The sequence below is a fragment of the Ascidiella aspersa genome, chromosome 8 (genome assembly GCF_963924565.1).
Source record: "Ascidiella aspersa chromosome 8, kaAscAspe10.2, whole genome shotgun sequence".
Classification (NCBI taxonomy): Eukaryota; Metazoa; Chordata; class Ascidiacea; order Phlebobranchia; family Ascidiidae; genus Ascidiella; species Ascidiella aspersa.
Window position 1 is genome coordinate 430684 of NC_139454.1, and position 21010 is coordinate 451693.

Genomic DNA, 21010 nt, shown 5'->3' on the forward strand with positions numbered 1-21010 from the left:
TTTGTGTAAAGTTAAACTTGTGCGAGTGAAAATGGCCGAAGCAGCCGAAGCGGAACAGGAGATTGTTGAAAATGTTCAAGATATGAACTTGGTGAGTTTTGTGTTTAGCTTTAAACAAATATTTTGTGACAAATTTATCATGTGAACATAACAATTTTTATAAGGAGAGAGTTAACCTGATGGTCATGGGTGACGCCTACTTCGGTAACCTTGACAACGTTGGAGATAACGTCACAGCATCAGGTAAAATATTTCTGTGTTGATTATTTTTTGAAAGTGACTGATTCGATAGGTCCACATTTAGTTTGTTAGATAGGTTGGATTGAAGTTTTGACGTCATACAAAATCGTTAGTAACGTCACACAAAATCGTGACCGACGTCAGTCACAAAGATAAGTGACGTTCAGCGTGAACCGGGCAACCAGGCCATAGCTCCCAAAACTTATTTATTTATGTTAACAAACGTGTGCAACGTTCCAAATACAGACTTAAGTTCAAAAATGCAAAATTTAGGCAGAGTTCGCAAAATATCGCGTTTGTTGTCGCAGTTTGAACAGTAAGCAATTTATATTTTTCAACGGGTTAAGGGTTTGTCTGACGTTGGACGCACCTTAATTTGGCGTTTAGTGAAGACGTAACAAACACTGTATACAGACTTGGACAACTAGATAATTCTGGTTTTCTAATTCATTGAATTAGAGCAAAATGTGACTAATTCTAATTCTAATCTAATTTGGATTTTACCAAAAATGCTACTTTGTCCAACGGCATTTTTAGTCTCTCAGTTCAAACACAGAATTTCAATTCAAATTTTCTGGTTGGAACGACTAATATGTAATTTTTACAGTCTAAAAAGCATTAACTATTCGCGTTCTTATTATAATAAATTGCGATTAAATTAAATTAGTTGTAAAAACTAAATTTAATTCTAGTTGAAATTTGATTTTTTAGGAATTCGGTAATTCTAATTCTACTCTAATTTGAGAAAACTCAAAACGATCTAATTTTAATTCTAATCTAATTTTAAAAAGCTAAAATAAATCTAGTTGTCCAAGTCTGACTGTATACTACACACAGTTTAAATAAACATCAAGAAACGTACAAAGTTTATGCTTTTATGTTTAGTAGCTTTTTGCATTTTTTTTAACCACGTAAGAGATAGTCTAAATTTAACGTATCCGCGCAAAACTTTTTTTTAAGCGCAATTACCTGCCTGGACATAAAAAACAACCTAAGTTTATTTCCTTAATAAAGTAAAGTTTAATGTTTCCAACTAAAGACTATTATGTTTAGGAACTTATCGATGTTTGTTACCGCGTAAAATTTAGAACGTAACCGCGCAAAACTTTTTTTCAGGCGCAATTACCTGTCTTTCATAAAAAATCAAATTAGGTATATTGCCCTAAAAACAATAAATTTAATGTAGGCCTATTTATTCTAAAATATGTTTGACGTGCTTAGCCGTTGGCTATTTAGTCCTTGCAGCGGTTTTAATAGTAAACAATTTTCAGTTTTAAGCGAGATTTACTTACGTTCCAAGAAGTATGGTACCGGGATTACGTAAAAAGCACATCACATGTTATAACTCATGTTAACAAACGTGTGCAACGTTCCAAGTAAAGACTTAAGTTTAACAATGCCAAATTTAGGCAGAGTTCGCAAAATATCGCGTTTGTTGCAGCGGTTTGAACACTAAGCAAATTTACTCTTTTTACGGGATTTTTTTTTCGTTGGATGCAGTATGCCACTTACCGGGATTACGTATTTGCTTGAATTTCGCGCGATTTAAATTGGAGCTGCGGCTTTTTTTACGTTTGTTAGTAATTTTTAATCGACATATGTCACGGGTTTTCGTTCACGGGTAAGACACAGGTTAGACGTCTTTTAGGCAATAGCTCCATTTTAAAAACAAGCAACGTTGCAATTTGGTTTGATGTTAAATGTATTTTTTAAATTATCGGCTGTAACATGCGGCTTCAGAAGAATGCTGGTGGTCAGAGCGCGTTCGCGCCTTACCTTTAGTGACCTATTTCAGACACAAAACTGCTTTTTATACGTTAATTTTACACTGGTTTAACCAAATGCAAAATTTAATGGCAATTTACGGAGACAAAGAATTAGATCTTTAGAGCCACGCAAATAAGTCACTTAATTAAACCCGCCATTCCATTAATGCCGCTTTCACACAGGCTGCGGGGTGTTACTCTGATTGTGGAAAGCATTAGGTAAACCTTTTTTAAGACACACGATACGACATGATTTGAAACACATCACATGATTTGAAATTTCTATTTAGTGACACGCAGTGCAACGTTTAGGCATAAGCGAATTTGTTATGATATTACAAAAATATATTTGCATTATTTATGCCTCTTGGGAAGTTCTTACGCTATCCGTAACATTACTTTTTGGGTATATTCTGATTTACCACTTAACCAGACAAGTTTAATGGATTGCTTCATTTTGTTTAACCAGACAAAATTCAGGTAGACTTCGTTCATTGTGATGATAGTAGTGGTGTAATTTACTTTTAACCAGTTAAAATAACTTGGAACCTGGGCAACGCCGGGTATTTCGTCTAGTAGACTGTAAATGCCTGCCATTATATCGAGCAATATGCGATTCTCTGTTATGTTTCTATTGCGTCACGTATCCTTTACATTTGTTTATTTTCATGTGGAAGCAGCAACAGTGTTACGTTTTAACAACGGCGTATTACATATTAGTAAATGACATGTCAAAAATTCGTAGGAGTACGGGGTTCAAGTGACGTCACTGTTATGTCATCATGTTTTTAAGTTGTTCATATATTTTGTGATGAAAATTTTCACTCACTTATTATTCCGGAATTTATAACTGGAAAAACATTTAGCTGGAATTGTGTAAATAACTTTGTAGTTTTGTTGAACATAAGCAGTAACCCTTTCTATCATAGCCTACTTATTACCTTAAAAGGAACTCGTCTGTCTTGAACTATTGCTAGGAATAATAATATGCCATCAATATAATATCATTGTTACCAGGGAACTCATTACAGATCAATTGTTGATGAATATTTACGAATGTTTTTTCTAACGTGAGAGTTTGATTTTAATTTTACAGCCCATCATAAAATGATAAGAAAAACGTACAATGTTTGTTCCATTCACTTGGAAATGAATTTCCGATAGAATAACTTATTTTCATGTATGCGTCAATATTTTATCTCTCGCCCACTAAAAATGGATCTGCGGCCCACAGTTTGCCGACCACTGGTTTAGCCCAACCCTGCTTAATCACCCTAAACTGCCGAATTATTTTGCCCAATGTCTTACAATGGCCATAAGTTTAGGTTAATACATTTTCATAGTCTAATTTTTTAAAGATTTGTACATATCGTGAATAATAATGACCCCGCGATGATTTACACAATTTGTTGTGGTGTAATTGTTAAACGTACTGTTCAGTTAAAAACTTTGTTATTTAGAAATAATTTAGAATTAGTAAAAATTTTCGATTGCATATTTTATTGCAAAATAAGCATGGCATTTTTTCTAAAATTAAAAGCCTGTTTGTTGAAGCTTATTTTAAACTGTTTTGTTGCAAACGTGTAGGTTCTAACATCGCCCCGCTTGAACAACTCGTTGAAGAAAAAGGTAAGTTCAGCATATTTGTTCTTAATATTCTTCTACAACTAACAATAAGTTAAAGTGTTTTGCCTTGAGACCACCAGACACATTGCACACTTGCGTCCGCAAAAAGTTTAGGCCTGATTCTAACCTTTTAGGCCTGATTCCGACGCTTTTAGGATTTATTCCGATTTATGTAACGTCAGATTAAATGCGACTTGCAACAAGTACAATGTGATTTTGTCACTTACCAAGATTGTGATTAAGTAAGTTTTCAAGCGTCAATTAATTTGCAGAAGGTATATTTAGAAGTCTTTGCGGACCCCTTAAAACGTTCTATTTTCGGTTCAGCTGCAGGTCGCTCCCTTATAAACTTACAACAAAGCGGTTCGGGTTCGGTTATAATATGCAAATACTAATTTCTACTACTTTATGAAATTGGGTTGTAAGTGCTTTCTATTAATTCTAAACGCCGATAGAATACTTTGAAGTTTAGGGTGAATATTCTTCACTTATAATGAACATGGATTTTTGACTTGAGCAACACATGCGCCTGTGTGGTTTTCGTGGTTAAGCGTGTGGTATTTGCTACGACGGCAAAAGTACAAATAAGACATTTTAAATCCAAAATATGATTTGTCTTACTGGGTGCTGGCGGAATCCGTGTGAACATAAAAAAGCGCTATAATGACGTCATTTTTTTAAGGGATTTTAATTCAATTTTAAACATTGCTTTAATTTATTTTTAGCCGGGTAAATAGCCTCAGAAAGTTCCCTTTGGTTATTTACCAGGTTTATATAAATGAAACCAAGTTTTATCCTCTTCCGATTTAAAACTTTGTTTTATTTACATTTTTATGGTAATGAGCTGGATGACGTAGTTTTATAAAACTTTCTCTTTTAAAAATAAATGATAAAAGTCATATTTCTATTATTGTTACCACGTTGTGAAGTTATTCGATTATTGTTACTTGTAAGCAAGCAATTTAACTGACGCTGTTGTTTTGCTTAATAGAAGATATTATGAAATATTTTGTGTAATTTGAGTGGCGACCACAAACGTATTCTTTCACTTGTTTTAAACTTTTATTATTCTTATTGTACATTTATTGCATTGTCTGCTTATCACTGATGTTGCTATTTCCAAACTGTTAGATTTTAGCATTTTGTAAAACACTTGCTTAAAATTTCATTCTTTATCCAATTTGTATCTTTAATATCATTTGTCCACCGTGTTACTAAAAAATTATTTAAATATTTAAAAAAAGTTCTTACCAACTCTTTTAAATTGCTTTAATTGTGATATTTTATGTTTTTTGTCATCGCTGTTGAACTACAACAAATGTTCTGTTAATCTGTTGTAAGTTGTACTGCCTTATTTTGCTTTCCTAGTATCATGTACTTCTCACACTAATAATATTTATTTATAATGTTTTTGCAATTGCAGTTATAATGTTTTCCTTATTCTTGATATGGCTGGTCACTGAGTAGTTTGGTGGAAAGGTTGTTGGATGCTGTGTTCAAAAAGGGAACAAAATACAGATGTGTTTAGTTATTTTTTTGTAGCCATTCTAAAGCCATAATTAGTATCTGGTTTTATTTTGTTGGGACTGAGCACAAAAAGAGCATTTTTTTTGTTTTAATCTCAACAGGAAAGCTAAAAGTCAAAATAATTCAGATTTGAAAACGTACATACGCAACATATTTCTTAATAATTACCAAAAACCTTGTCGACGTTTTTCTGAGTAGGTGCCCTTCACCATTAATGTTTTCATTAATTAATTCTTCAAGTGGCCCACCAAACATAAAATATTTCTGGGTAATTTTTTTAGCAGGGTTTCTACATGTTTGGTTTTATCGTAAACACTCTTTCCAGCAACAAATCTAGTCATGTCCCCGCCAACCTCTATTTTAAGCCTGTTTTAAAACTAAAACGGAAACTATTTTCGCGCTTCGAGCGAATCTCTTCTGTCTTTCTCGTATGTTTCACGCGATTTTTCGGTATCTTTGCAGACAAATAGCGTCCTATGCAATGTGGCGCTCCAACGAAAGTTTAAAAAACTTAGTTTAATATTTATATATCTTTTGCGCTTCTATCGAAAGTATTCCGTCTTTAAAATATGAACGAAATACCGGCGATTTCTAACCTGTGAAACATTATACCGATTCACATTTTGTCAACCTAATTTAGTTAAAGCCATTGTGTGTTTCTCCCCATTTATATCGTCTTTGCAATATGGCCGTTGTACCGGAAGTAACGCATTTATTGACTTGGACTTTTTTTTTTGCAAATAACTTGACTCGGACTTCATTTCAAAATGACTAGTTCATAACATTATTCTTAAATTTGGAAAGCTCGCCAATGCGAGTGCAGGCGAGTGACTTCGGCGAGGAATTTAATTAGTTAGTGTAGGGCAATTTGTGCTAAACACTACTAAGGCAAAATATTTCTTAGCGCCAGTTATTTCCTTAAACACTAAGGCGCAAATACATTCAACACTACACAAATAATAAGGTTAATCGAAGTCACGTTCGAAGCTCGTAATAATGACTCTTTGTCCCGTTTTAAAAAATTGTTTGCCGGCAAGCAAAAGACGTCATTGCTGCAGTGGTAACTAGTTATTTAAATGTGTTACCGTGATCTGTACAATAATTAATCAACTCCGAATCCTAGAGTGTTAATTATTTTTTCCCTGATTCATTTTCGTCCATTCTGTGAAAGTTGATAAAACCTAATTATTGAGAAAACGTGGCAAAGCTTGCTCAACTTTATATTAATGTCAACAGAAAACGTGGTAAGATAAGAAATAAAAGCGATAAAAGCCTTAAAAGCAAAAAAAAAGCATTTTAGGTTTTTTGTGCGATTTTTTTACGTAGGCTATTTTAATGTTAAATTTTGGGTCAACGCGCTCCGCAACTTGATAAACGCCAAAATATCAAGCAATGTATTTTTTTATCTGTGCTCAATTGAAACCAATATAGTCGCAATTTTTTTGTTTAATTTTGACTAATAACAAGTTCGTTAGCTTATTTGTTTTATTGCGTCAGAGTATGACGTCTTATTGCGTGTCATTGAGATCCTATTTTAGACTCGGCCGCCACAACATTTAAGTTTCTCGTGAGGCCCGCGGTTAAAAATAATTACCCACCCCTGTTCTTGGTGTTATTGCAAACATTGCACCAGAGAAATTGCAACTGAACCTCACATGTAAAAAGGCCCATTATTGAAGCAAAGGTTTGTGATTATTCACTTTGAAAAGTAGCATTTGTAAACCTTGACTTATAACTCTCTTTGTAGCCACCAACAGCAAAATTTGCAACAAATAGATCAATATTTGCGCTCGAGTCAACCAGCAACACAAAATTTCCTATCGAAAATTAATTCGAGATTCCCAAAACAACCAAACATCCCTAAAATCAGCATAACACATTATTAAACTTAAAAGTAACAATTCTACTTTCGTTTTAATTGCTGGCAAAAAATGTCCTCTTTTTTGGTGCTGAAAATATGGTAGCCATATTGTAGCAGTGACTCTTAACCTCTGTAATTGCCGAGTTCGACAAAATACGAAATCTTTCGTTGAACTCCGAATTTTGGCTCAGTCACCGAAATAAATATCCGTCACATTTGAAATATTTTTCTGTATCAAATCGAGTTCTGTTGTTGATTTGTGATAGAACAATATTTTTTGGGGGTGACCAGTTGTTAGAATTGAGGCTTTAATGCAGTGGGTTTCTAATGTTTGTGGCACACTACAAAAATCGCAACACACTTTCTATAAAAACAATTTTATAACTTGACAATTGTCATTCATACATGGCAAGGCAATAGGTAAATGTCTTAATGTTATCAGTTTTTTAATATATAGTGTGTCCAGCTACCAACCCCACCATGCCACTGAGCAGCAACAAGTAATATTACCAGTATCTTTTTATTTCTTTGTGAACATTTGCTTTAATGAACATGTATTTTAATTTGTGTAATAAAAAGGAAATATAAAGTTAGGAAAGTGTATTTTGGTAAATATTCCACAAACACTCAAATTACATGAAATATTTTATATTCTTATGTTGTTATGTAAATATGCGTTTTTGTATGTTTGGACAGTGCATACCAACTTGTGTATTGTTTTACTGGTTATTTTACTGGACATATTAGGTTGCAACAGTTCTGACACAGTTCTAACAGTTATTTTTTGTGTTAAAGTGGTTCTGAAGCCTACGGGCAATCTAGTCACATGATATCGATGTGTTCATTGCATTGTTGTGGTCGCTTAGAGTGGAGAACTTATTTGGATGAATTGTTTGTAGGATTGCATAATAGCCGTTAAATGTGATGTCTGGTCTAAACCTGTGCTTGGTTTTGAAAAGAGGAAGGCCGGATGATTTGCATTTGTCAGTCCACAGGTTGTCGATCCCTGCTTTATAGAATTGCAGTCTCTTTTCTGTCATCTCTCAAATCCAGTTTGAAATGTAATATTAACATTGTATGTTGACTCAGATTTAAACTTTTTCTTTGTTTGATTTATTTTAAACTTTTGTTCAACTCATTAAACCATTACAAGGCCCCAATTTGTCGGCTAGAGATGTTCAAAGTAGGGTTCATTTGGATATTAAAAGCTTTTAGTATTTGGATAACAGATATATCTGGATAATTGTACTTTAACCTAACCGGTTAATCCCATAATAAAAATCTGCATTCTAGAAATGGAAAACATTTGCCCACAGCAAATTTGGCGAACACAAGCTGAAAAGGTGTACTTTTCAAAAAGTAGAATATGGGGCCTGAAAGATAAAAACTCTCAGATTTTTTAATCGAAATACTGCTGTTTATTCATGTATTTGGAGAATCAAAATTTCTTTAAATGGTTTCCCCGCGGAAGTTTGTTTGTAATTTGCATATAAGCAAGTGTGAAGGTTTAAAGTGTCTATTGCTGTGGTAAATTTTGCTAACACCCTCAAATGTCGAAAGAACTTTCCTTGATGTTAGTTTTTGTTCTATTTCAGAGGTCGGAAACCTTTTTAGTTAGAAGGGAGTCATGAAAGTAAAATATTCTTGATTTTGAGAGACGTATAATACTTTTAACATCTGGCAAAAACTATAAATTGTTCAGGGCCGTTTATTTGGTTCTCGTTTAAAGGACAAAACATAATATGCACCAACAATTTTTGCACAGCTTTGGTTACGGAGTTCTGTTGAAAGAACTGGGCCTTTCGGATGCAAAGAGATTCGCGCGAAGCGCCAAAAATTTGATAATTTGTGTAATAAAAAGGAAATATAAAGTTAGGAAAGCGGTCGTTAGCCGCTTGCAATTTCAGATCATGCTGTGAAATGATTTATCTGCAAGAAAGATTCTTTCATCACTAGAGCCATATATGGCTCGCAAGCTAAAGGTTCCCGACCCCTGTTCTACGTAGAGGTGTCTTCTAAGTTATTGTAACACAGACTTTCTGGAAAAGAAATGATTAATTAAAATCTAAAGCTTTAAAAAAGGTGTATTGCAAAAGACCTTTTCATTTCACTCATTATACTAGATCAGTGGTTTCAAATGCTGCTTACTGTTTCGTAATTGTCACCATAGCTGCGTTTCCTTGTTTTGTGTTGTTTCTTGAAGTTGTGCTTTTGCAGAAATCTGTTTGATTGTGCAGGGCTTAAAGTTCCATTTGTTTGACATGTTATCTGGTTTTCAATTGTTGGGTTTCAGTTAAAGTTCTTCAATTTTAGTCGAGTTTTTTAAATTCTCAGATGCAGCTTTGCGAGCGAACCAGAAAAAAGAGGCCAACATCAAAGTCAAATCTCAAGAAACAATCTTGGTTAAACTCCTGGTCATTAACAGGAAGAATGTCGAAGAAGAAGGTTTTAACGCAATGTTGCTCCATAGAGGCAATGAGAAAAATGTTACCTTTTTTGAGGTGTATGAATTCTGTCAGGCTGCAAAAGAAAATGCAATCAAAGAAGCAGAATCTAAGTTCAGCGACCAGGCAGCGAAAACTAATTTCATTGCAAAGTATGACAACTTTATAGTTATTATTGGAGGAGCTGGTTATGGCAAAACCACCTTAGGGTTACAAATTCTGCAATATGGGTGTGATACTCAACCTGCATCTGGCTACATCTTCTATGTAAACCTGCCATCGTTAGACAACAGCAAAGAAATGAGTGTTTTTGAGTTCCTTACAAAGCTATTCAACTCAAACTGGAAATATCATTTGGAAACAGACAATAAAATTCTGGAAAGAATCTCCATATCCAATAATGTGTTGATCATCATGGATTCAATGGATGAAACAGGTTTCAATCTTACGATGAAAGCACCAGTCATTGGTTTGTACGATAGAGCAAGACCAGAAGTCATTCTCCAAAACCTTTTGCGGTCTGACATTCTTGGCAATGCTTTCAAGTATCTTATTACACGACCGGAAGCATATCTCCAGTTGAACCCAGACTGCAAGTCACACTTCCCACTTGAGGAACTTGGTCTCGGCGAAAATTCACAGGATTTGCTTTTCAAGAAAATTTGCAAAAGTCAGGAGAAATATGAAAAAGTGAAAGAGGTTCTCAACCAAAACCCAGCAGCCAATGCATTAAGCTTCATCCCATTATTTGCCAAAGCAATTCCAAAATACATTCTAAAGCATGGATTGGATGGTGGTGCATTTACTACTACTGATGTGTTCACATCGTTTCTGAACGACTACATTCGCTCACCTCACTTCAAGAAAGACGAAAAGGTACTTCGCAAGCTCTCTGATTTAGCTTTGTATGGAATGCTTAACAAGAAAGTCACCTTTGAAGCACAAGATTTCACCAACGTTGGTCTTGAAACAAAAGGTTTAGGCGATTTTCTTAAAGTTCAAGGTCAGTCCAGTGATATCAGCCTTAAAATCTTGGAAGGAGACAGAACAATTTTGTTCAATCACAAGCTCCTGCAAGAGTTCTTCTCAGAACTCAAGATTATGTTTGACACCCCTATGAAACAGTTTAAAGAGCTACTGAAAAACTTGAAAAGTGTCGATTGGGAAATGGTTCTTCAATTTCTCTTCGGTCTGCTCAATCCGAAACTCCAAAGCAAGCTAAACGCGCTGTTTCCAATCTCTTCAGCTGATGTTTCCACCAAGAGAAGCTTGCTCAAGGATCTGCTTGTTTCCATGACCAAAGATTTCGCCCAAACATCTGTGAAGGATTTCCCAGTTTCAATCGCTTCATTGTATGAACTTGGTGTTGAGGCTCATGCAAAATACAGTGAGTTCAAAGCTCGTCCAGACGACAAGAGGTTGTTCAAGCTGTGCAGTCTCGCCCACGAGTCTATGCTTGATGACATCACAAGATCAGTGGTGGAAGTTTTCCCGGACATGATTTTGCTTTTGCGCACGATTCTTCCCAACCACGTGGCAAGTCTCTGTCACGTGCTTCGCGCCGCCGACCATCCAATCACCATCAACCTTGGAGCTTTCGGGGAACAAGCCAAGTTCATCGGGGATGGATTGAAGATGCTGATCGAGACCGTTGCTGAAACACAACACACGGTTGGTTATTTAATAAATATATAAAGTATAAAATATTGTATTTTGTCGATCATATTGTTTTTAGCATTGTTTGTACAAATTACAGAATCTAAACTTGCTTGGATCATTTTTAGCATTTCTATTTATTGCTTAGATTATTTAAACCAAGATTTGGGTGAGTGTTGCCAAAATCAATCGGTCTGACGTCAATAGGAAAAAGCTAATTAGAATTTGCCAATAAACGCCCAGCAAAAGCAAAGATTTAGACGCAAAGCGAACAGGTGCGTCGTCAACACTCCTCGCCACGTGCAATACTAAACGAAGAACGTTTTTTCGGGGTGTTTTATGTCACGATTAGTACAACATCTGCGCTGAACAGTGTGCCAATTAAGTAAGCTAAAATACAAGCTGCGGTGGAGTTAAAAAAGTTGTCTCAATTACACACTAAACACGTGGTCTTAGGATATGCTTGTAGAGAATAATTTTGTGGTGACTATCATTACATAAAATTGGCGACTTTAAAACTCGCACGACAGTCAGTCACAGTTAGCCAACTTATCGTAGGGGAAGGCGGGGCAAAACGGACCCCATAAGGATTAAATGCTATATTTCGAGTTTCACAAAATATTTTTGTATGAGTAGCGTATTAACTGAAAGGTCTAAGTTACTCCTATGCTAAAAAAACAACTGAACGAAGCATACCTCCTGAATAAATTAACTTTTGTTGTCGATTTTTAAACGGGGCAAAACGGACCCCACTTATAATATTTAATTTAAATGATTTGTTGTGTGAAAATGCAGGATCAAGGATTTGTGTTCAAGTGACGAGTAGAAATTTTCAGAGATATTGTCACAAGTTACGTCACAACATGACGTCATAATTTAAGTAATGGTATAGGGCAGGGATGGTGAACCTTTTCATCGCGCGGGCCACAAACGCAATCCCGATCGTTGCAAAATGCACAAGGGGGTCGTTTTGTAATATAATGCTAATTTGATGCAAAACTTTGCTGCTGCGTCGTTGTAAGTGTTATTGTCTTGGGGTGGTAATTCAAGGTTTTTGAGCGATTTCCAAATACGAATTCCCACGAAAATTAAGAAGCTAAATAGTTAACAAATGTTGCAGCATTTTCTTATGGGATTGCAGAAAAATGATTGACAAAATTTTGATATTTCTAGAGAGACAGGTGGGTCATTGGAAATCTGTGGTGGGTCACTTTGTGACCCGCGGGTCAGTGGTTCGCCATCCCTGAACTGGTATAGGGGAAGGTTGCCCTAGATGGGACGTTGCCTGAGTCGGGACCTTGAGATTACGTCAACGCGTTTTTTGGTGGCGCCAATTCGTAATTATTTTTTGAAGCACCCAATGGTAGCCATCATTTTAACACAAAAACATTTCAGTAGGCTGACGGCGTTTTTACAATATATCAATTTAAAGAATATAAGGGTGTTTTTTTGCTAGTTTAATTGTTTTTATATCTATGTTATTTCATATTTGTTGAAGTTGTATAAAATTCATTTTTAACTGATGTATGGGAACTTACGAGGCTTACTTCTACAAGTAAGCTTTTTTTATTATCTTGTACCTATAAGCAGCCAGTATATCTTCTGTATATGGTGATGGGGGGTGCTTAAGATGGGACAGGCCGTTCCCAAGTGAGGAACTATTTGTTACAACCTACATTTTGGGTTATTGTGACAAAAAATTGGACTAGCCATTACCTCTTTTTAAGAAGCTAACATTTTGTTATAGTTCAAAAGATTTTTTTAACAAATTTTAATATAGTTAGTTTTAATTTTTTGATGTATGTCGTAAAACATTTTACATGGTTTTCCTATCCATAAAATACGTTGAGAAATGCACCTGGTTAAAATGGTTCTCCGTATTAACATGTTTGTAAGAAATAGGCCTATTACAAATACAGGTAAAACTTCACTAAACAAAAACCATACCTATTCGAATTAAAACAAAATTATTGTTTAAAAGTCCACTAAAAAACAAACGAGCAAACAGACAAGATTTGACATCGGTCGTGTGTGTTGAGAGCTATCAACACAGGCAGAATATTTGTATAATGTATTCAATGTAAAAATATAGACACAACAAAACTAAAGTTCCAAAACAGTCACTCTTTGCCACGCACTTGTCCTGTTAATTTAAAAATGTCAATTTTCGCTTACCACAGCAAATTCGTTGTAAGATTCTGTGAAATTGTTCTAAATACGCTAGTTTTAAATTTATGTAGGTGTAACGGGTGGAGTTAAAATCGTTTTTAATGCTTGTGGTACAAACTGATCAATTTAAAACAACGTATTCTCCCTGTCCCATCATATGAAACTCTGGTTTCCAAAGACGGGACACAACAACGTTTTTTCTAAGATGATTTAATAGAAAAGTTAAAAAGCTAGAGACTAAGTTATAAGTGTTTTTGAAGCGTTAAGGGCAGAGGCATGATATTATTTAAAATTATTGTTATAACTGAGAACTACAATCATTAGAAAAAAAGTGTCCCATCACGGGCAACCTTCCCCTACAGGTTGAAAATATCTCACAAAAGTAGGACAAAACATACAAGAAAACCACAATAGCACTATCCTAAGTATCATTGCAACTATATATATAAGTTACATGGTTATAAAAAGGCCGTACGCAAACTGCCTATATGTTTATCTTAATGTATACCAACTCATAAATATTAAAACAAATAGCAATCGGGCTTTTTTACAACAGATCTTGGTAAATTTCTGATTGTTTGCCCTTCCTACAAAACTGATCTAAACATATAAAATAATGATTTATTATTTAATTTTATTCCAGTTCCAAAATGTCTTACTGAAAGGCTAATCAAAAAACAAACAGGGCAATTATAAGTTTCAGTCATACTCTAGTAATAACGGATTAACTTGGGATGGGTCTGTTTTGCCCCAACACTATCTATCGCATTAAAACCTGATTTCTTTAAAATTTTTCAAATTAAAATGCCGACTGTTTTAGATTAATAAACAGACCCTTACCTAAAAAAAGTAACTTCGCCTTTACTTGAACTTTAGTAATAAACGCATCTTTTAACTGAGCTATCCTTATATCAATATCCCCCGAACACATTTTCTTCCCTCCGTGGTTTGTGAAAAATCGAATCTGCCTATTTTTTGGCCATAAACGTTTTTTCGCCGATAGTCATTGTTCAGCGAACAAATATTGGCGCTGGCTTCGTTAACGAGAAAAGTGAGGGGCCCGTTTTGTCCCGCTTTCCCCTACTTTTCAAGAAAACATTACTAAATCAAAGAATAGCGAACTTTACAGTTTTTTCACTTTGTAAGAAGGATTACCTTATTTATTACTTGATGTTTTGGTCAAAAGTACCGCGATCCGGTCCCATACCGAATAACGTCATTACTAAGCTTAAATAGCAAAATAAATAAATTTTCAAATATTTGATGTAATGTTCCAGTATAAAAACTGAACATGGCTGAGTGACTAAAATTATTTGCAATCGGATTTTTGCAAAACCTTATTTAAAACTTGGCAACCACCGAATGACAGAAGCGTTGATTACTTCACATTTATGACGCCCGTTTTGATTAACTATGTCCGATAATATCGATTTGGAGACGATACCTGATACCAAGTGTTAGATATAGCTTGCAATCGAATAGTGAACCTTATTTATTTTTGTATGAAAACTTTTCCGGCACAGTAGCCTACAGTGTTTTTACTACCTCTCAGCATGACTTATAACATGCATAGGTGAGATAAGATTGCCTTAAACCAGGGGTTACCAAACTATGGTATGTGGGTCAGGTTCGGCCCACCAGTTTAATTCATCCAGCACACGGCATATCTTCCTAATAATCCGTAAACAAGCTGATCTATGGTTTATTAACGAAACTTTATCGGGTACAAATCTAAGCTCAATTTTAAACCTAATTTACACTAAACGTCAGTTTCATAAGCTCAGTTTCTTTTATGGAAAATAAATCTAAGGGTTTTCTTTGACTTAGAGTAATCAAGTCAATCTGGTGCGAAATCCCGTCCTTGATGAAAACGTTTGATTTAGCGCGCCTAGTAAGTCTAATTTATCACTTGGGTCTTCACACTCTGCTATATTTCAGATTCGCAAGTTCCACGTAGCTGAGGCCACCACCAGCATTGCAATTCTAGCACCGATGGTTCCACAGATGCAAGAATTGGCGATCTTCGCCAGCAACCTTTCTGTCGACGACATCAAACTTATCTGCGAAAACTTGCAAAGGAAAACACAACCGGTACTAATACATATATCACACATAATAATTGAATTTATAAGCTGCGTGTGTTCTGACAGAGCATGAATTATTTGAGAGTAAATAATTTCTTTCTAAAGTAATAAAAAAAAAACACAAAAGTATTAACATGGTTAAACACCAAGCCATTCACTATTATATTAGATGCAGGTGTCAATGTTGATATGTAAAACCTGTAATTCCAGTTACGTCACTTGCTTAATATGACGTAACACACAGTCACCCCAGGCCACCAACTGGTAGAACTTCATCTACTTTGTTGCATGTAGATTGAGGTTCTTGATTTGAGCTACAACAATCTGGATGAAGCTGGGGTGAAGCTGCTATCCGGGTGCATCCCCTACATCGAGAGGCTTCTTCTCGAGCGATGCGGACTCACATCCGACCATCTCCTGGTGTTGGCGAGCAGCATCGAACAACGACAACATACCGTGAGTTTTAACAAAGTGTAGTAATAGTGTGTGATATTATCGACACTCATCGTCCCATCTATACAAGTGAAACCCACAATAAGACTTACTAAACAACACTATAGAAAGCAGAATTATCTGTAACAGCATTATTTTACGACTAACAATATGATAAAACCAAATACTGTAATATCTGTGACGAAATAATACCTGAACCTGGTGAAAAGTAATAAATCATTCAGATTTAGATCTAAAGTCCAAATGACATGCCAAACTGTAGGGCGGGGGTTGATTTGGGGCAAAGGCCTGGCATCGGCCGATTCGGTGCCACTGTTTAGGCCTCCTAATTTTGGCACCGGTTGTTTGCCCCTGTTTGGGCTTAGAATTTCGGAGTTAGTGTAATCCCACTAATATTTTCGTACTGTGACGTAACATACAGTCACCCCAGACAACCAACTGGTAGAACTTCATCTACTTTGTTGCATGTAGATTGAGCATCTTCATTTGAGCTTCAACAATCAGGATGAAGCTGGGGTGAAGCTGCTATCCGGGTGCATCCCCTACATCGAGAGGCTTGCTCTCATTGAATGCGGACTCACATCCGACCATCTCCTGGTGTTGGCGAGCAGCATCAAACAACGACAACATCCCGTGAGTTCACAAAGCACTGAGGCTTCGAACCTCTTGATTGCCCAACCCGACATTTTCCTGCAATGGTCGCACACTGTCAGACCAGGGACGAATAGAGTGATGAAGGTTATATATATTTTTCCTTGTTAAAAATGCTTTGGCCCCTGTTTGGGACTTTCAACAACACAAACCATTAACAAGGATTTGAGCAACGAAATAAAAGTGAAAGAATACCAGAAATTAATATTGTTGCTCCTTGTTTATTTCTGATGTCTAAACCTCCTTGTGTTTATGCAGATGGATTTGTTGCCCCTTGTTTATTTCTGTTGTCTAAACCTCCTTGTGTTTATGCAGATGGATTTGTTGCCCCTTGTTTATTTCTGTTGTCTAAACCTCCTTGTGTTTATGCAGATAAATTTGTTGCCCCTTGTTTATTTCTGATGTCTAAACCTCCTTGTGTTTATGCAGATGGATTTGTTGCCCCTTGTTTATTTCTGTTGTCTAAACCTCCTTGTGTTTATGCAGATAAATTTGTTGCCCCTTGTTTATTTCTGTTGTCTAAACCTCCTTGTGTTTATGCAGATAAATTTGTTGCTCCTTGTTTATTTCTGATGTCTAAACCTCCTTGTGTTTAAGCAGATGGATTTGTTGCCCCTTGTTTATTTCTGTTGTCTAAACCTCCTTGTGTTTATGCAGATAAATTTGTTGCCCCTTGTTTATTTTTGTTGTCTAAACCTCCTTGTGTTTATGCAGATGGATTTGTTGCCCCTTGTTTTCTTCTGTTGTCTAAACCTCCTTGTGTTTATGCAGATGGATTTGTTGCCCCTTGCTTAATTCTGTTGTCTAAACCTCCTTGTGTTTATGCAGATGGATTTGTTGCCCCTTGTTTTCTTCTGTTGTCTAAACCTCCTTGTGTTTATGCAGATAAATTTGTTGGCCCTTGTTTATTTCTGTTGTCTAAACCTCCTTGTGTTTATGCAGATAAATTTGTTGGCCCTTGTTTATTTCTGTTGTCTAAACCTCCTTGTGTTTATGCAGATAAATTTGTTGCCCCTTGTTTATTTCTGTTGTCTAAACCTCCTTGTGTTTATGCAGATAAATTTGTTGCCCCTTGTTTATTTCTGTTGTCTAAACCTCCTTGTGTTTATGCAGATAAATTTGTTGGCCCTTGTTTATTTCTGTTGTCTAAACCTCCTTGTGTTTATGCAGATGGATTTGTTGCCCCTTGTTTATTTCTGTTGTCTAAACCTCCTTGTGTTTATGCAGATAAATTTGTTGCCCCTTGTTTATTTTTGTTGTCTAAACCTCCTTGTGTTTATGCAGATGGATTTGTTGCCCCTTGCTTAATTCTGTTGTCTAAACCTCCTTGTGTTTATGCAGATAAATTTGTTGGCCCTTGTTTATTTCTGTTGTCTAAACCTCCTTGTGTTTATGCAGATAAATTTGTTGCCCCTTGTTTATTTCTGTTGTCTAAACCTCCTTGTGTTTATGCAGATAAATTTGTTGGCCCTTGTTTATTTCTGTTGTCTAAACCTCCTTGTGTTTATGCAGATGGATTTGTTGCCCCTTGTTTATTTCTGTTGTCTAAACCTCCTTGTGTTTATGCAGATGGATTTGTTGCCCCTTGTTTATTTCTGTTGTCTAAACCTCCTTGTGTTTATGCAGATGGATTTGTTGCCCCTTGTTTATTTCTGTTGTCTAAACCTCCTTGTGTTTATGCAGATGTATTTCTTGGAACTGAGTGAAAACAAGATCGGGTCACGTGGTGCTGGTTGCCTGGCAACAATTGCGCACAAAGTAAACAAGCTGTGGTTGGAAGATTGTGGAATCGATGAAGTTGGAGAACTGAGTGAAGCAATCGCACGCAGGGAGCATCCAGTAAGTTGCCTCATCTAAACTCGACCGTGGTTCCCAGGGCGCGTGCGCAAGGGTATATATATATACATATATGTTTTTAGAATTAATATTATTCATTATTGTGTGAAAATATGACGCAAGGAATTCCCGCAAAACGTGGCTAATCATCAGGGCTGGATAAAAGTTGATTGCCACCAAAACTAATTTAAACTTTATATTTGTTTAATCATTCCCTGAAAAACTATAATGTTAAATTCAAAATTAAAAAAATTAAAAAAAATTATTAAAAAATATTATTTTAGCTTTTATTGATGTCCAATAAATGCCTTTTCAACAGCGTTGATAAAATGTCTGGGCTAAGGTAGTTTCTATTTCAATCGTGGCCTGGGATTACATAAGAGAGGAATTGTATAAAGATAAAATAGTGGAATTGTGAAGAGGCTGTCGGTAGTCTTTTCGTTGCGATAAATATTTCGTTTCTGTTGGTTTGTTTTATATATTCTTCCTCATACAGCGTTGAACACAATTAGTGGTGAAATACACCCACATATTGTCACCTTTATATTTATCCCTTAATGTGCAGGAAGTGTGTTGTAGGGCGTCCTACAATTATTCCCAGTATTAAAGTCTGATAATAACGAATCCCAGCCAATACGTGGGTGGTATGAGTGCCTTTTTTTATATAAACCAATTTAATATTGCAATTTCAGCCATGATTCGCGATCATCGCAGTGATTTTACCTTTAGGTTATTAACAACTGACGGTAGCTAAACGTTTTAGGGCTAAAGCAAATTTTAACCTGAAAAAATTATCTTTTTCCATTTGTTTTGCTTGTTTGACCATAGCAATGACGTCATTTGGCATTTGTTATCGGAATAATGAGTATCTAGATTGCAAATGAGCTATTATGAGTCTTCATTTGTTGTCAACATTAACAAGCGTAAGTTTGTTGTTTACCTCCAGTTGTAATTGTTCACAGATGGAGGTTCTTGATGTGAGCAACAATCCCATCGGCGACCGCGGGGCCAGTGCGTTGGCAAGATGCCGGGGAAAGATTGGAAGGTTGTGGAGTGACAACTGCAACTTCACATCAGCTGGAGAACAAGAGTTGGAATCGGCCGAACGACGCCACCAAGTGAGAACTTGTTTCAACTAATCGCTGTTCGATTAATTTGCATATTGCTGATAGTTGGATTAACCTTGTTTGATTAACAATGTTTCGCCACTAGGAGTCATGAGTGAGCGTTCCTACATCAGGGGATTCGACGAAAAATCGACCAATCAAAAAACGATCAAATTGTCACGTGATGTGAAGCAATGATGCGTGACCAAGAAGTTTATTGAAAGTTTGAATTGCTCAAATTGAAGCGACTTTTACAAGTGATCCCTGCATTATTACTGGAAGTAACAATTTTTTTGCTCATAAATATTGTTTAAATTACTTTACAGATTTGCACTTTTAAGCGCAAGTATTTTTAAATCTTAATTTCGTTCTAAGTTTCACATTTTGTTTTAGATTTGATTTTTTTTTGACAGACTTCTCCCACCTTGCTTTAATCGGTTGTTGAATTGCAAACTTTTCTTTTTATCTAATCTTTTCTTGTTTTAGTGAATGAATTTATTCTTGTGCGATTCACTGTGACTTTGTGTGATTGACATTTCCACTGTATTTATCCAGAAACAAAAAACATGATTTAATTTGTAAGTAATATCGGTGCATTGTTCGTGTTTTTTAAGCTTAAACTTCTGTTAAGTGATCGAATCGTAATTATCAATCATTTTTTTATTTCTTGGAGTTTTTCTCCAACTGCTGTCAGCTTATAACATATCTTGTTGTTGTTCTAAGTTTGTTTATTGCCGATATATTTAACCCCACTGTCGAGTTTCTCACAGCTTTGCAAGAATCTACAGACTTCTTTCCCGAACATCCATAATTAACATTAGTTTGTAGAAACAATTAACAAATTACCAATTAAAAGTTACAAGCACCCGACCAGTACCTCGGTTAAGCCACAGCAGCGGTTGTTTCCCTTGATGAAATATCAACTATTTTCTTCGATCACTTGTTTAATGCGAGGCTCAAACTGCCTGTTTTTCTTGATTTTATTTGAATGAATTTATTCGTGCTTTATTCTACCTGAATTTTATGCACGTGTATTTTATTGTAATTAAAATTCCATATTGATGAAGAGATTTGCAAATGTTAGTTTTAATTTTTTAATTAGTTTTCCTCTGGGAATTAACACTTTAACAGCTATGTAGACACACCAGCATCGATAAGCAAACAAACCTAATTAAATCTTGACCCTACACTTAACGGCTTGGGACGCCCAGGCGAGTAGCAGCTCAGTATACAAACAAACCAGTCAAAGACGCGTTAAGGTTAAGTAAGGGATTCAACGAAAATTAAACACTTAAAAGTTACACAAATCAACTACATAATTAAATCTGTTTAAGCCAAGAACGCATTGGTGTTTATACAACAGACGTGGTTGCAAAACGTTTCTATCAAAAATGACCGGAGCAATATGCAGGGGGTATAACTAACTGCTAAATTCAATATTTTAATGATCTCTTTGAATGATGATTAACTTGGTAAAAAAGGTCACTACATAGACCGATGTAAAATGAAAAATGCATAATATAAGCGGCCATTCAATGAAATACGCACACACAATTCACACATGCGTGCCAAACCGGAACTTTTGGTCAAT

At 35.6% G+C, this 21010-nt stretch overlaps 2 protein-coding genes across 2 annotated transcripts in view; one reads left to right on the forward strand and one right to left on the reverse strand.

Annotated features, from left to right (window-relative positions):
* LOC146134744 (arginine--tRNA ligase, cytoplasmic-like) overlaps positions 1 to 21010 on the reverse strand; it is a 68530-nt gene that overhangs the window by 34619 nt on the left and 12901 nt on the right. The gene's annotated exons all lie outside the window — the stretch shown is intronic.
* Positions 32 to 19452, forward strand: LOC146134745 (NACHT, LRR and PYD domains-containing protein 14-like). The gene is made up of 8 exons (XM_083395613.1): positions 32 to 91; positions 165 to 243; positions 9355 to 11135; positions 15228 to 15380; positions 15668 to 15829; positions 16298 to 16459; positions 18161 to 18316; positions 19276 to 19452. Exons 1-8 carry the CDS (start codon positions 32 to 34, stop codon positions 19450 to 19452), a joined length of 2730 nt encoding a protein of 909 aa, XP_083251739.1.

Excerpts from the sequence above, each read along its gene's own strand:
- LOC146134745 (XM_083395613.1), top strand. The coding sequence starts at position 32 with ATGGCCGAAGCAGCCGAAGCGGAACAGGAGATTGTTGAAAATGTTCAA. Across the intron at positions 15,381-15,667 it reads TGCAAAGGAAAACACAACCG|ATTGAGGTTCTTGATTTGAG; the intron begins GTACTAATACAT and ends TGTTGCATGTAG. Across the intron at positions 18,317-19,275 it reads TCGCACGCAGGGAGCATCCA|ATGGAGGTTCTTGATGTGAG; the intron begins GTAAGTTGCCTC and ends AATTGTTCACAG.